Here is an 18,285-nt window from a genome sequence, read left to right as displayed (position 1 = left end):
TAAAACTTTTCCAGAAGGTGGATGTGTGAGGTTTAAGGTTATCGAGTCTATTACAGAAGTTGTTCCAATTATCATTTTGCTGGGTATTAATTAACTTTCTATTTCATTTTTGACTGAGTTAATTTGAGATGTATGTCCATGTAACTACTTCTATATAAATATAATAGTACTGTCTATTGTATGTGCATGTTTTATCTGTATCTAATATTGGAATTCTCTAATAGCAACAGTTTATACATAACTGTGAGCTTGTCAAATGTGCAGGTTGTCATCTTTCATTATTACCAAACCCATCTCAATAAATATATATTCTATGTGTTGGTAGTAAGGTCATTGTATAAAAGTTGTTTAATCTTATTATTATTATTATACTTGGGCTTAATATTCATTACATAAAAAATTGCTGCACCAAATATCTTCAATGTAGCTCAATTATAAAAGGAAAGAAAACTCGTGTAAAGTTGTGTTTGTAAAACAGGGTAAATATGTTGTACCAATATTGAAAATAAATCAAGTGTGTATACTTTATATTTATACCAATAATGTGCATTACCTAACTTATTTAACCCCTTTCTTGATTTGTCCAAGGTAACTCAGGTGCCTTCCATGTTTTAAAAAATATATGCCCGAGTTAATATATACAAATCATTTGTTACTGTATTTTTAATTATTTGCATGTATTACAATCAGTGCTCAGTAGATGACATTGGAAATGCTATTTGTGCTGGTCTATATCACATTTATTCTGAATTATGTATTATAAACACTGGAGAAAAGCATGCCTTTCTTTACCATAGTTTCATTGAAATAATATGCATCACATATAAATCCTTTTATTTATAGCATATATTTTCTGCAGAAATATAACAACAGATCATGAAAGAACTTTTGTGTCAGAAATATATAAAAACAGAATATCAAAAAGTGGGATAAAAAAATGACATTTTTGAGCTCATTTCCAAAGAAAAGCCTGACAGAAAGGATTAAAAACTGATCAAATGTACATAACAAAACTTCCCCTGCTGGGACAGCGGTAAGTCTTTGGATTTACAATGCTAAAATTAGGGGTTTGATTCCCCTCAGAGGACACAGCAGATAGCCCCATGTGGCTTTGTGCTAGAAAGAAAAACACACACGTAACAAAGTCGTATGTTTATAACTTGAAAAAAGTGACAAAGGAAACAAATTTGTCATTAAACAGACTGTACGTATGGCTAATAATTTAAATTCTTCAAGATGATGTTCAAAATACAAGATTTCATTTTAATACTAGACAGAAATATTGTTAGAACCTGAACACAACTTCAATTGTTTTTATCTGTATCTATAAAAACATCAGAATATTTCTAAACTGTTCTAACATATCTATGAAATGTTCTCTAAAATTGTTTTGTGCTTTTTAACAGAAATAAAGTTACCATAGTAACTAAATTCATGTGAAATTTCATTTGTAAGATACCAAAACATCTAGTACATGCTGAATTACTATCTCAAAAAGTACTTTCATAAGTAAAATCCAACATGAAAACTCAAACACTGTTATTGCTTTTTTCTACCATTATAAATAGTGTCTCATCTATTACTATATTTTTCACATCCTAGCCATCCTGAAGAGTCCTGGTCTTGGATGAAAGGCATCTTTGGCACTGGATATAGTATAGTTCAGTTTATATACTATCATACACTTTCCTTTACATTCACTCAGAAGTTCTTACTAATTTGTAAAAAAAAATTCAGTTTTCATACAATTCCCTAGAAGTATTTATTGCTAAAGCTCAGTTTTATTAGTCACTTCTACATTTACAATTCTTGTACTAAAGTAAACATCATTAAACTTAACATACAATGTTTAATAAGTATGTTACTTGAGGTAGCTGCTTTTCATAAATTCTCTTTCGACATCCTCATATGAAAAGGTAGCTCTAAAAAACAGACAAAAAGAGTTAATTTATAAAACCAACCCTCTATATAACTATTTGTGTACCTCTATAACATTATCATATTTTTTTGTTCATTAGGCTGTTGGTTAACTACTCAAATATTGGTCTATAAAGAAAAAAGTAATATCAAGAACTGAGTGGATTCAGTAAATTTGCACTAGAAAGCTATTTTAAATGCATACTTTTAACATTTGACAAGCACATGTGCAAAAAGCATTTCATTTGTTTCTACTTTTAAGAAACCAATAGATGTTGCAAGCTAATAACCCACTTTTACAAACTAAAACTTGTTTGTTTGTTCAGAATGTTGTGCAAAGTTACATAAGGGTTATCAATACTAATTTTGAACTAATAGACTATCAGATGCCCGCCCCTCTAAATGGAGAATAAAGCTCTTAATGCAAACAAAAAACAATGGCATCATATCACTGTTGTGTTCCAATGTGCAATAATGATGCACGATACAACACAGCTTTCCTACAAATTCTAACAAAGGGGAACAGTTGCTTATAAAAATCTGACACAAAGAAAGACATTCGTTTAATGCCAAACTGAGCTGCAAATTTACATAGGCCTATCCTAATACTAGTAATATAGCCTGGGCCTACATGGTAGGGCTTTATGAAATTTTAAACATATATATGAAATTATAGTGCTAAACAGGCCTTTGTATTCAATAGTCCTAGCTAATCTACATTTAAAGACCTAATATTATCTATATAAATATAATAGTACTGTCTTTTGTATGTCCATGTAACTACTTTGCAGGGTGTGGATGGATCTTACCAAAATTGGTATGGAGGTTCATTGAGTCCATAGGGAGATGCATACACATTTTCAGTTTTGTATTTTTTACCACTACCTCAACTCATGTGGATGGATCTTCACCAAATTTGGCATAAAGGTTTGTTGGGTCCATGAGGAGATGCATACAGATTTTCAGTTTTTAAATTTTTATGAGCATTTTTGCACTTGTTACCACTACTTCACCCCCTGTTGATAGATCTTCATCAAATTTGGCATGAAGGTTTGTTGGGGCAATGTGGAGATACATGCAAATTTGCAGTTTTTATGGGCATTTTTGCATTTTTTTACAATTACATATAAGGGAAGCAACTTTTTATATTCTAAGATAACCTTTCATTAATCATGAATTTACATAACTTCCATCCAGGGGACGGGTACTCCAGCTAGTAGTGAACAAAGCTCAAATTAGCCAGTTAACACAATATAGCCTTGGCCTATTAGGCTTGTGTAAGTAGTAAAGAAATATTTACAGGTAACTTTGAAAAGGCTAAATAATGGACCCATCACTTATTTTATATTTACCATGCTGGGGGTTCCCTTTGCTCTCTCCCTATCATTCTATTTTTATTTTTATAGGCCTAGCTGCCACCCCCTTAGGTTATAAACATAGGATTTTCCAGACATGCAGTTTTTAAGCCTATGTCTATGACACAAAATGTGGAAGATGACCCACCTTTAATATGTATGACTTATGGAAGAACTTATAGCCTTTAGCGAGGTGTTTTGTAGACACTTTTGAATGATTATAGTAATGTCACTCCATGGAATATCAGGTACAGCAGTTAAATTATTTGTCCTTCTAGGATCCCTCAGACATTTATTTGCAGTTGCCATTGTTTGTTTACAATAAACCTATATGCAATGTGTTAAGAGCCATGTTTAGATTTTTTTTAGAATGAGGCATGAACAGAGAGAGTAGGAAAGGCAGCTAGTCAATATCACCTACTGCCACCTCTTGGGTTACTCATTTCTGACCAAATAGTGGGATTTGACCATAACTCTTATAGCACACCCACAGACCCCAAGTGTGAAGTGCATTTTGCAGTAATGGGATGTGAAACTTGAGCCCTTAAATTCATAGTCCAGGGATTCTAACCAACTAGGTCATACTTAATCCAAAACTAAAATTAACATTTTCTACAGAGTGAAGAAGACATTTAAGCATTTACTGTAACATTTAAAAAATATCTTGTTTTATTCACTGAAGAATTAAGATTTGAAATATTTAACATTAATTTTCTGTACTGTAAAATGGTAAGTTGAGTAATCATTTAAACCTTTGATTTTCATTACATGATTTAAGCCATCTTTTAACTCTTTTTTTTTTTTTTACTTAAATCAAAATCTATTACTGGGGGGAGAGGGGGATGTCTTTACAATCCCAAATTACTATTATAATGGTAACTTTGAAACATTTCCTGGTTGATATACACACATCTAAATATAAGTCTACCAGTTTTATTTTGTTTTTATTTTTCAAAATTATTCTTTTTATTTAATTCAACCATACAATGATTTTTGGTATTTTCCACCCAAACCTAAAACACTCAGATACACATTTTAAGTTACAGGTCCAGAACCAATTACCTAAGTTGTTCCTTCTTAAAATCCACAGTTAATTTAGTAACTATGGTATAAATTTTGTATCCTTTAAAAAAAATTGTACTTGAAAGATTTCTTCTTTTCTTACAGCGGTATATACAATGCAGGTGGAATTGAGTTCTGAGAAAGGTCAGTAGCCTGAAATGTTAACTATAATAATAAAAACATCTTTTGCTAGCAATATTTAACAAACTTGTTTGTTTGTATACTGATTTTTTGTGAAATAACCACCAAATTTACCTGTCTTTATTGCACATAATCATTTAATAATTATAGTTCTAATAATTATATCCTCACCACTTAACTAACACTGGACTATTGTTCTAAAGCTTTCCGTGTAATATATAAAGCAAACATCCAAGACAAGATGTAATCAGCACCTACAAAACCCAGTTTTAAGATGCACATCAAGACAGGTTTTAAAGATAATGTAATACAATGAACAATAATCAGAGCATTTTACTGGAAGATACACTTCTGGAACCAACTTCAGAGAAAGGGTCATAGTAATATTACTTAAAGTAATCTAACATCAGCCCCAGATTCTGAAAGCAAGCCTTGTGAAATATTTTTACACAAATTGTTTTGTAATGCAAGAGTATATGTATACTTTAAGCATTATTTTATCATGACAAGTCTTTCATAATTTTCCATTTTTAAGATTTAATGTTTTTGAACACTTATCAGACATATTTTGAATATCCATTCATTATTGAAAGTTCATACCGTATATAAAGAAACATTTAACTTATAAAATACATACTCGCACTACATCGATATTTAAATGAAGCAGATTTTTTATTAAATGAATGAGCGTAAGTGTTTACTTCTAACTAAAATTTTACGTTAAGACATGAATCTCATATTTATCTTGTCACAACAGGAAACTGATTTGTAAAACAATAGATCACTAAATACTATAATTTTAATTCATTGAAGGAATGAAAGGAGCATGCTCTTAAAAAGTACAAATGAAAATACATGTAACAAGGGTACTTCTTGAATTGGGCCTGACATGGCCAGGTGGTTAGGACTCTCAACTCGCAATCTGAGAGTTCGAATCCCCATCCCACCAAACATGCTCAACCTTTCAGCCATGAAGGCATTATAATGTAATGGTCAATCCCACTATTCATTGGTAAAAGATTAGCCCAAAAGTTGGCTGTGAGTGGTGATGATTAGCTGCCTTCCCTCTAGTCTTTCACTGCTAAATTAGGGGCAACTAGTGCAGATAGCCCTTATGTAGCTTAGCGTGAAATTCATAACAAATCAAACTTCCTGAATTCATTATTTTACAACGTGTCTGATAGTTTACTTATGGGATCTTTATTTTCGCTCATTGTTTCAGAATTAAATGAATATATCCATTAAAAAGACTCTTGAAAACATAACTTGACTCCATATTTGTATATAATTAATAAAACATAATAGTTCTTTTTTCTTATTGTAACCCCTGCTTAAAATACAAGTTTGAAAAACAATTAAAGACCATGTAGCAGGGTATAAAATCAGTGGCAATCCAAGATTTCACTTAAACTACTATTTTATATCCTTCCTAAAAGCTAAACATTTCAGAAAACAATAAATTTTGGTTCCTGATCATCATGTAAATAGGTCTTACATTAAAGACCATAATATTCTTTATTTTAAACTGATGATCAGGACATAACCTTATATGAACATCAACAATTTGAAACAAATCATCTGCACCTGTGGAATACTCAGATAAAGGACAGACGAGTACAGTCTAGAACATTAATGTTGAAAAAAGTATACAAGAGTCTTATAATTATTCACATCAAAGAATACAACTAAGCCAGTAACAGTAGCCCTTCTATGAAAGTGTGACACTGACATCACCTAAGGTCTGTGTCCTTCTGCTATATTCTAAATACTAGGGGATAAACTCATGTTTCGCATGTGTTGCATGTACTGAAATTATTAAACTACTGAAACACTGTTTAGGACAAAAATGGATACAGACAGGATTGAATTCTCAACCTTATGTAGCATTATAAGAGATGGGTATATGTTATAAATTGATAAATCTTTTAACCCATTGACTTCTGATTCAACATATAGGGAATTGTCCACCTCCAGCAGTTGAATGCAATTGTGTCGTATACAACGTGCGGCTTGCAAAAATTCCACATGCACTTAGAGCAGCCGCCATCAATGTGTTAAATAATGCTGCTGTTGTATTATGTAGTTGGACACAGATGAAACAAATACCTACTAAGCATAATACAATTTTTGTATTTAAATAAAGAAGCGTAAAAACATGGAATGACTATAAATGAAGTATATCTCTGTACACATTATTTATATAAACACCTTGCCTTTGTGGATAATTGGCATCTTTGATTAAACTCTTGAGATTTTTTCTTGATAGAGCAAAATTATAAAATAGTTATATTAGTGAATTTTTTAAATTATGGTATCAACTGTCTGCATTTGTCACTATTTCAATATTTTTTTTTCTTTCATAATTGTATCAACTCTTTCTTTACTCTCCCCTAAAGTATTAGCAATGCATCTGGTCCACTACTACCAATAACAAAAGTGGTGTAATCTTTTATTCCCCTTGCAGGCAAACTTTGCGTATGAAGCATATTTAAACTTTAGGCCTAACTGTCGATTTTTAAATGCCTGTATTGAGATAGTTGGAAATATATAATACTTATAAAATAGTGAATTCTTAAAATTATAGTATTGGGAAGTGTACCTGTCATAATGTTTCTTTTGTAAATTTCTTATGTGTATTTGTGTCTAAATCACATTTTTATATCATCTGAAACTTGTAATTATTTTCTTTTCAAAAATGAAGTTGTGGCATTGGCTATTAAGGCTAATTGCCATAGATTATATAGATGGTAAACTTGTGCTTTGCATACAAGGTATTTTAAACTTTAGGCCTAACTGTATATTTGTAGCCACCTGTTGGAATTTGTATTGAGATGTAATGGCAACATATTATTTATAAGCCACAAAAAAAAATAAAGAATTAATTTCAGGTATTTCCCCAAGTGTTTTTTTATGCTATTGAAGTAACTGTCTTTAAAGTTAATGTTATAAACATGATCATTTTGCACTCATATGAACATAAAAGTACAACAGAAATATTGGGTTCTCATGTGGGCTAGCATTTATGAACACACACACACACAGACTGACTGACTGATGCATGTTGTTCTTTTAATCATATAAATACCTGAGTAACATGGTAAAGCTGTATAGTGGCCCTCACTGAAACAACTGAAGTTAGGATAGTTATATAATATGGTTTGAAATGTTGTCAAGTCCAATGTTAACAATTCAGATGCTTGAATTAAGTACTAAAGTATCACTTTCCTGTTGACAGCTTTGTAAAGAACAACACTCTTCCACAAAGCTACATGCTACATGAATTTTTTAATAATAATGATAATAATAATAATAATATTCATGAAAACTGCTTTGACTGTAGCTAGTAAAATGTATTAACAGTTCTTCACCAATAATTAAAAAGTTATTTAGTTCATTTTAAACAGGGCACCATGTTTACTTATAACCCTAGTAAAGTATATTTATACAATCTAAAGATTCAATTTTTAGAAACAGTAGAATTTCTAGAGTTAAAAAAAATCTTATTATTCCATAATCAAGGAAAAAAAGTTCACTACAGTAAAAAGTGAGTCACCAGTCTACACATGCCTTAAAATATAGTTAAGAGTTATCATACTTTAATTAACAAATGATTTTGTACATGTAAATTTTTTCTAACTATACAAATAAAAATCTTTAGAAAATTCTCTCTACAAAACAAAAATAATACCTGTTATTAAGATGTTTTCTTAAGTGTAAGTAACTTCTGAAGTTCAGCTTCTAAATAGGCTTTCTGCGTAAGAGTAAATAAATATATATATATATATATATATATCAAAATCAATAAACAACACTATTCTAGTGCAAAGACATTTCACTGCATTAAATCACAGTTTACAAAGAATATGTGCATATCACTTGTTTGTAATAAATAAAGCAGAAAAAGTATTAACACATATTTTTCAAGTGGTAGTTCTAAACAAATCCAGTTGAAAATTTGTGAAGAGTAGTTAAATTAAGTGGGCTCACATTAAGTAGTTAAATTAAGTGGGCTCACATTAAGTAAAAAAACTGCTGTTGGGATGAGGAGCCAGATCACATTTTTGTATTTATGATAAAATATCTAACCGATGTACTCAACAATCTGGAAGATACACAATTTCAGACAAAGTTTTATTGACTGCATCTGTCTGCAGCATTGGACCAGGTAATATTTTGGTTTCTGTGCTGAGCATAGAGATTAAACCACAATCACTCTCACACCCCATAAAACTACAAATCCAGTTCAGCCTTTTTTTTTTAGTGTTTGCAGCCAAACAATTTTTATTTCTTTTTTTTTTACTGAATTCACATCTTAATGTTAGGTGTTCCTTCCCTTTCAGAAAAACAAAAGCTATTAAACAACAGTTGACATATACTTTAGATATATATTGATATAAATATATATGTGGTGCACCTTTATGCACGAAATAGACCCAGTAGACCAACAATAAGTTTCTGGACTATAATTTGAAAATCCAAGGTTTGATTCCCTAGAATGTGGGTAGCCTATTCTGCAGTTTTGCCATAAAGAAACCCCAAAACAACCTAAGAAATATTATAACATGCACTGAATATAAAGGCTTTATAAAGGAATCACTGTATCAAATAATATCTAAATTTTTTTTATTAAAACAAAATAGTTTTACAAGGTGTTGTTATACATAAGTATTTATTCTTACTACATAATTCACAACAAACATTTTAAAAACATCTGAACATTTGTACGTTGTAAAAAAGGTGTTATAGCTATCATTTTTTTCTATTACTCAAAAATGGATAGAAAAAAAAGTTAATTGGAAGCAAAGTCTAATATTACTATTCAGACCATTAAAATAAGTTCTGCAAGGAGTTTAATAGTTGTCAAAGTGATAAACTTAATTTTAATATGTTAATGAATTATAATAATATTATGTCAAGGAATATCTATACATACTATATAAATCAGTGTTGAGAAAAATTTAATTCTATCATTGAATCCTTTTTCTTTTTTTATTATTATTGATATAAATTATTTAAGTGAAAAAAAAAGAGCTTTTTAAAATTTGTACTAAATGCTCTGTAATATCAAAACTACGGCCAAATGCGCAGTATCAATGAACAGCAATTCTTTAGGTTACACCAGCTAATGCACCCATTCAATACAAGGGGAAGATATGGGAGCCCCATGAGTGATTAAATCCAACCTTCACATCCCTCTATGCACTCTGCAGGGGCCCTAAGGGTACATGCCTGATTTAATGACAATCAGCCTAGCAATCTGCCAGTGACAAGTGGACACACACACAAACACAGATTTTTGTCAAATAATAGTTCAGATGTCTGTAAAATCAGACTGCTTAATGATCACTTTTACATAACTTTCTCAAGTTCATCCACTAGACATACTATTGACAAAGTGTGCAAAACAATTAATTAAATGCACAATGAGTTACTAGCTGTTTTTAATGACATACTTAACCCCATTAACAACTGTCCTAATGTGAATAGTACAATCAAAACTAAAACATCATTATCAAAGAAAAATATTAAGTTCTTTGAGAGTAAACCTTTCCGATATTTGATTACAATAAAAACTTAAAATTTTCACAGAAATATTTAGCACATCAAACATGGCTTTCCTAACCTTCTTCAGATGAGATTCTTTAACAGTTTCAGGTGCTTTAGTTTTGTAGCCTGGATCAGAGACCATACGAGTTAACTTCTCCAATTCAGATTTCAAAATATGGATCTTCTTTTGTACTTGAGAGGTCTGCACCATTTCTTTTCTATGTGATGTCTGCCAAACATCGAACACAAAACATGTCATAAATCAACCTTATTCAAAACTAAAATTAGCATACAAAAATTTAAACTCTACCAACAAGCTTAAATAATTTCTAAAAACCACAACACAACTATATTCAATTAATAAAATTTTAATAACAAATACAGTAAATCTGCCATCATTTGTTTTACCTCTTTGCTTTATTTATTTTCTAATATTTTGCATGTTGATTCTCATAATCAAAACTATGCATACGTACATACTGCAAGCATAACAACATATTTCAATGATGTGACAACAAAAAAAAGCTAATTTTCTGTACTTTGCAGTTTTTACGGTTTTGTAATTTTGCTCATACGTTTGTAAATTTAATGTTAATTTTGGTAAATTTTTCAAGTTCAAGAGTTAAGAACATATTATTTATTTAACCTTAATTTTTGCAGATTCTTTGTTCTATTCTCTGTTTTGTTCAACTATTAAACTTAAAGTAGTGTTAATTTGAATTCCCTGCACAGTTTTGTGTTTTTGTTTTACTTTACTCTTGTGTGTATGTGTTCATTCTTCCTTTTGTTTTTTTCTGTGATATGACATTGTATGTAGTTTGCCACCTGTATGAAAATATGTGAACATGACTATGGAGAGATAATAAATAATTTATTATTTACAATAATACAGTGCAGGACACTTACAGTCGTGTTTGCACAGTTTATTTTTTTAATGGTTAGATACACTACAAAAGTTAATCACACTTAAATCTATAGATATAAACACTAGCTCATACATACTAGAAGCATAATTTAAAAATAAAAGTTAAGTTTTCTTTATTAATATGCTTCTTATGCATGATATAAATTAGAAAATAGAAGTAATTTATGATCAACAGACAGTCATACATCTCTCTACCTGTCCAGCTATTCATTAATCAGTCAATCAATTCACAGATATTATATTATACATAGAAAAACATTTTAAAGGTATTTTATATTATCATCCGAATACATTGCTAAGTTATGGTAAAAACATATGTTCAACTAATGTTTAATTGTGGCTTAGAAACAGTTAAAGTATACAACAGTCATTTTTTTTAATAAATAATTTAACCATACATGAATTTTTTTTACTGTCACTTCTAAAGAAAATAATCCAATCTATTTTTTCAATTACATGAAAATGAATAATTTCCTTTCCAACTGTTCCTTGGTTTCTTAGAGAAATAAATTGTAATACATCCCACTGTTGTTATTTTTTAGCAAATAAGGATTATTTGATATATTAAATGTGAATCTACATCTTTGTAAGGAATGGAGATTGACTGTAGGTCACTTACCTGTCCTTTAAGAAAAACCTTTATTTTGTTATTAATGACACGAGCTACCCAATCAGGTCTCTGAGCATCAGATGAGTCAACAAAGTGGAAGGTTGTGGAATTCAATTTCACTAAGGTAGTTATCACAGTGGAAAAACTTTCAAGACTTCCAAGTAATTCGGAATCATTTACACCAACTATGGCTGCTACAAAACAAAAAAAGGTTTATTTCATTCTTAAACTGATGTTCATGGCATCAACTTTTCAATAAAACATTCTAAATGGCATTTGAATGTATAAATCAGAAAAGTCTCAAAAATCTATGTGAATATAATAGTATTATCTGTTGTATGTTAATGTAAATACTTTGCCCCCTGTAAATGGATCTTCATCAAATTTGATATGAAGGTTCATTAGGTCCATAGGGGGGTATGTACAAATTTTCAATTTTGCATTTTGTGGTTTTTATGGCCACTTTTGCATTTTTTTACCACTACTTTGCTCTCTGTAAATAGATCTTCATCAAATTTGATATGGAGGTTTATTTGGTCATGGGGAGATACATACAAACTTGCATTTTCACATTTTGTGTTCTGTAGTTTTTTAGGGCATTTTTTACAAATACATATAATGGAAGCAACTTTTCATGTCTTAAAATAACCTTTCATTAATCACAAATTTACATAACTTCCATCCAGGAGATGGGTACTCCAGCTAGTTGATAATAAAATTAAGGAACTTTTAAATTTACAGAAACACAATTTGATTTATTACTGCAAGTTTACCCATTGGTGAATCAACAATCAATGTTCAGGAATAGAAAATTTTGTTTTTTCGCAAACCAATAAAATTACTTTTGACAAGTCTACCATTGGAAGCAAGAGGCCCACTTTATAATTTATCCATTATTCTTTGTCAAAGAATGTAACTAAGGAAATGAGATTTTTTATTCTAAAGTACAAATGATCATTTTTATTAGCATTTGGAAGGTCAGAGTGTGAAACCCAAGTCCAATGGTTTTCATAAATTATCAACCAACATAATCAGAAACATAATAAATGATTCGTTTACCACAAATGGTTCTAAGCAGCCTAACTGGGAAACTAAAAAACTTAGCAAACACCTTTAACATTTACTTTAAACATTATCACTATTTTAAAATGATATTAGCCACCTTTGTTCTAGACCTAACCAAAAGTGTCTGTGTATTTTATGGTTAAATTTTCAACTGTATCATAGAATAGTAGACAGAATAGATGATTGAAAAAAAAACTTCAACCACATATTTATGATTTGCTAACTGTCCATTACACTTGTAACATCTTATTTAAAGCTGATTACTGTGTAAATACCAGCTCTACTAAATTTAACAAAATCTATATTTATGTGAAATATTGAGCTTACCTGGTAAACTTGCATTTGTTGACCCAAGTTCCAGCTTTAACCTGCGAGTTTCTTTGACAATTTCTAATACAAGTTTCATTGATTCTTCTACACTGGGATTCTTCCATATGTAATACTAGGAAATATATTAACAGGATATTATTCCATGTATCATACAAGTTAGCTTTCCATTGGACTGAGTTCTTATTGGGGAATTAATTTTTATTATAATTCCAAATTTACTTACTGTATCTTCATAAAAGTTGGTAAGCTTTTCATAAATATTAATGTTGTACACATAAAAATCTAAATATTTTAATAAAGTATCTTATATTTTTACCAAAGATCTGTCTGTAAATTTACTCAGTTTGACCAGACTCTAATTAGTATGAGTGCAAGGTAATTTTTATGTTAAGATAAAAAAATGTTTTTCATCTTAAAGTTTAAATATTTCATTTACACAACATCCAGAACCCTCTAAATGAATATCAATGTTTTGGTAACACGCTATAATTTTTCTCTTATTTTCTCTACTCTAACTTTAATTGTAGTAAAATCATCTGTAGCTAAAGTTTAAAAATATTAAATTAAACAAAAATACAACTTTTATTTTCTAGAATGGCTGCAGATTATAAGAGATAATTACAATTACGTATCCTAACATCTTCAGTCCTCTAAACTTTTCACAACTGCTTTCATTTAATTTCATTAGTTTACTGCTCTTTTGAATTGTATCTACCTACTACACTAGCATAATAAAGCAATAAATCAACCATCAAGAGCATAATACAAATTATGGTAAACAAACACAAGCACCTTGCACACATTCATCCCAAAGAAAGTTTTTATGGTTTTTTTTTCATTTAAGTTGTCTTGTTTGTTTGTTTGTTATTAAGCACAAAGCTTCACAAAAAAGGCTATCTGTGCTCTTCCCAACACGGGTATCGAAACCCGGTTTATAGTGTTGTAAGTCTGCAGACATATCGCTGTGCCACTGGGGGCTTAAATTGTCTTATCTGATGTAATAAGATTCTAATTTTTGCATCTTAGTTAATTTTATAGAAATAAATACAAAATATACACAAAAAAGAAATTGAGTACTTATGTGTACGCCTTCTACTTTTTTTTGTCAAAGTCTTGATGAAAGTTATTGTTGGTTCTTTATTAATTTTTTTATTTATTTCAAATATGCAAATTAGAACACTAAATAACACACACACAAGAGTACATCGTCCTATATCTATTATAATTTAATTGGCTTTCTAATTAATCTAAAAGTGGGCTAAAATAATGCCATTAGCTAGTTAAAATGACACAGCAATAGTAAGAAATAAAAGTGAAATAATTCATAAACTGCTGTCATAACAAACTAGCCTTATAAGGTATTCACAGTTAACTAAAATCTTCACTTTCTATTGGTTATAAATAATCCAAGAGCAAATGTTGGATAGATATATTGAAATATTTTGAAAAACAGAATGTGATAGGAAGGCATGGCATGCAATTTGAATTTCTTCTTTATATCTGTGTAAAACAACAAAATTGAAGGCTATAAATTTAGATTATGTCTTAGCAATACCTACATTAAAAAAGTATGTTTTGTGTTAAACTCAGGATATCATTTAGAGGAAGAAAAATATATTTAAAATGGGCAATTTGGAGCAAAAAAAGTGTCATGTGATACAGCGAATGAAGCTTGAGAATTTATTTAAATAACCACATAAAAACAGCAATCCTAACATTTCATGGACATACTTCATATTATCAAAGAATGAAATGTTGTCATATGTAAAACTGATTCATTATCTATATCTTTACACATTTGGAATTTTTGTTAACTTCAAATTTATCTTTTTTCAAAATTGGTAAATGATGTTTAGCTGTAGCACCTCATTGTAAAATAATAGAGGTTGTCCATAAATTACTGAACCACTTTTATTACCTGAATAAATAGAATGAGAACTAAATTGTGGTTAGTGGATGCTAACGCTTTAGGTTTCTTCATGACAATGGTACTGTTAGTATACCTCAATATGGGCACTGTTCATTTCTTGAAGAACGTCCAGGAAATAATTGATCTCTGCTCAAATACGCATCAGAATCTCTGAAGTAATCATCATAATTGCATTGGTTATTAAGGCACACAGCACTGCTATATCCAGTAAGTTTATCTTACAGAAAATGTCCCTCACATACCCCCATCCAAGCTAATAGGCAGGACATTCAGACATCAGTCTCCTTCATGCAGTAAACCACAACTGTTTATCTGGTGTGGTTCCTATCCTAACCAACTTAGACAGTGATTCAGTAATTTATGGACACCCTCTATATTCACTTTACCTTCTACCATTTGATTACAAAAAATCATAAAACACACTACTGATGTTTATGTAATGTCCTAAAGTATATTCACATATATAAGTACAATGTTAACAAGCATTTTACCTGAAGGTTTGTAAAGTCCTTAGAGATATTCATGTATACAAGTACACTAATAACAAATTACAATTGATTTTACATAGAAAGCAAATTTATTTTCTTGCATTATAAACAACTAGCAGCCCTCTTTGGTAGATCTGTTAAGAATCACTGTTCTATAGAGTCCCAGTTCTTAATGATGCATAGCTATGCTGGTAAAAGCATCAGCCACCTGCACTGTACATGTCTTATGAACAATTCTCCATCAAATACTAGTTCATCTTGTAAACTTTGCAAAATCTTCTGTTTTGTATGGTGATGACTTAAAAAAAAAAAGGGAAAACAAGTCAATTTTAAGTTCCTCAGCCATTGGACCATAAGATTTCAAACTTTTCCAAAAGTAATTGTGAACAATGTACAAATTGCATGGAATGAATGGCATTAAATGTGGCAAGGCCGATGATTTTACTTTCTCATTTACCTTGCTCCAAATTGTCTAATTAATATTGGGGTTGTCTGATCCCAAATAAAGTAACTTATCAAGTGGTATCTGGAGTCCAGCTTCTTGAAGTGTGTCAGTGATACCATTAGTAATATCTGCTCCCAGTGCATGCCCACACAAGAGTGCTTTCAAGAACTGTACTGCTACTTCTCCTCCGACCAATAACAAACAAAGAAATCACATGGACTGGAGAGTTACTTGTTTAATCATACTGTAGTACAAAAGCTGGTACATTTGACATCCTGTCACATGATATCTTATGGTATGTGATCTTACTTAAGCACATTGTGAAATGCTCAGAAATAACATTACCAAGAAACATTTTTTACTACTGAAATGACTCTCTGTCATGTCAAAGTTAACATTTTCAAGATCTGAAAATGTGTTTCCAATAGATGCTCACTTTTCACACAGAAATGCAGTAACTCCCTCTGTGCAATTGCGATAACTTCATTTTTTGACAAGGCAAAACAAAAAATGTTCACTAGAATTCGGGATGTTGGGTTGGAATGTGTTCAGAGGTGAATAACTATCAGAAATATATTTTTAAATTAGGAAAATGTTAACTTTTGAGATAACACACCTCCTTATATAGAAAAGCTAGAATTCCACATTTAATTGGTGGAAAGTCCAGTGCAAAATTGTACTTAAGTAAGCTCCCTTCAGAAAGTGCCCAAAAGGAAGCCCATGAAGCGTGGCACACAGTGGCACGGGATCCGTAGAGGCAAACCAATGATAGACAACATCTCGTCTAGACCAGAGTATATTCTTTGCCCAAAACGTAAAAGTGGAAAGAGGAATAATAAGCCCCATGTCAGAAGAACAGGCAGAATGAGAACATGACTGTTCAAGTGCTTTAACACAAGTGGTCAGCAAACTAGTATGTGTAGTGTGGTTCGGGTGCATTCAGACCATACCATGACTCTATCAAACAAACTAACTACAGTTTTGGATCATATTTTCTGTACATTATGTGCTCACCTCTACTCAACTGAACAGGCTCTGGCTGCAGGATGGCACAAGAGATATTAGTTATGGTTTTTAGGGATGATCCACATTACACTGACATTGTCACCATTGCCCCACTTCTCACCGTATTGCGTCATGTTCAACCAGTGAGGATTCTCCAAGGTCCATCACCCCAGTGGCAAGATTCTCCCATGTTCCACATGAGGAGGAAAGGGAGAATTGGCATTAGAGAGACCCATAGGAACAAAACAATTAAGTAAAGATAGGACAGAAGAAATAGTACCAGCCATAGTAGTTAATAAAATGGAATGAACTTCCCCTAAAGATACATCTGGAGCATGATGAAGCACCTCAGAAATAAGGTGTAAGGAGGAGAGGTAACAAAGAAAAGTGGTAAGAAAAAGACAGGAAAACTGAGCACTGGAGAGCAAAACAGATGATAAGTGATGATAAGTAAGAGAGATTGCAATGCTTAGGAATAAAAAAAATGGAAAATTAAAATGGCTGCAAACCACAACACGAGAGTCAGATAAACAAGGTGGGTGAAGTATAAGGTCACAGTTACAAAGTTTTTCCAGAAAAAAAAAAATTCAGTATGAACACTAATCAGATGAGGAAGGAAAGAAGATGTAATCATGAAGATTAGGATTGTGAAGCAAAGAACATGAAGTGTCATAAGGCACAGGCTAAAGTGAAATAACTGAACTGTGAGATCAAGTCTTGAAATAGAGTGGAAGGTTGAGGTCTTTCCTCGACCAGAAGTGAGTTATCTAAAGCAAATCCAGAAAGAGGGAATAGGCAATCAAATTTATTTTTCTCTTGTTCAATTTTAAATTAACCCTGTCGCCACGGGTATCCTTTACTGCCCATGACATAAGGTTTTAGTATCTTACATTCAAAATCTTATCAAACTACTTTTTTGTTTATGTGATGCCAATTAGTATAGCATAAAATCTTAGCTAATAATCCATATTTTAATAATATATAAGTTTAAGTTCTTAATTCTACAAAGCAATATCAAAAACTCCTGAACTTCCCCTAGTGTGACACATTTTCTCTTCTCTATTTTATCCACCAACCCTCCAAAAAGTACGAAATTAAATGCAAATTCCTCAATATAAAATCTTCAATCCTCAGGCAAACCATAATTTTTACAGCTTTCAATTTTGTTTGGTTACAGAGCTATCAAATAGAAATTCAGACACACCCACCTGTTACATCCTCTCTTTCAGGATTTATTAATAGTTCTCTCTTACATTTAATTATATATTACAATAGAAAGCCAAAATTTTCATCTATCAAATGATGTATTACATAATGTTGTGTTCTGAACAGATAATCGTCAATTTCACTCAGAGTACAAGCTCTGTTCCTGTGGGAAAGCTAACAACTGCTTCGATGAACTTGTAACAGCTCTTGTTGCATAGTTACAAAGCCATAAAAATTTTGAGAGTTAGAGGAAATTGTC

General features: G+C 31.0%; 1 protein-coding gene across 1 annotated transcript in view; it reads right to left on the bottom strand.

The window, feature by feature from the left end:
* Nucleotides 1-372: 372 nt before the first annotated feature.
* The window catches only part of LOC106466160 (valine--tRNA ligase-like), a 65,410-nt gene continuing 47,497 nt past the window's right edge, over nt 373-18,285 (bottom strand). The window contains 5 exon segments of the mRNA XM_013926403.2: nt 373-1,922; nt 8,164-8,226; nt 10,099-10,251; nt 11,567-11,751; nt 12,950-13,064. Coding sequence (XP_013781857.2) covers nt 8,170-8,226; nt 10,099-10,251; nt 11,567-11,751; nt 12,950-13,064 — 510 coding nt within the window. The 3' untranslated portion in view covers nt 373-1,922; nt 8,164-8,169.

The sequence above is a fragment of the Limulus polyphemus genome, unplaced genomic scaffold, assembly GCF_000517525.1.
Source record: "Limulus polyphemus unplaced genomic scaffold, Limulus_polyphemus-2.1.2 Scaffold2172, whole genome shotgun sequence".
In the NCBI taxonomy this organism is placed as follows: Eukaryota; Metazoa; Arthropoda; class Merostomata; order Xiphosura; family Limulidae; genus Limulus; species Limulus polyphemus.
The sequence above is the reverse complement of the archived record's forward strand: the minus strand, read 5'-3'. Positions and strand labels throughout refer to the sequence as shown.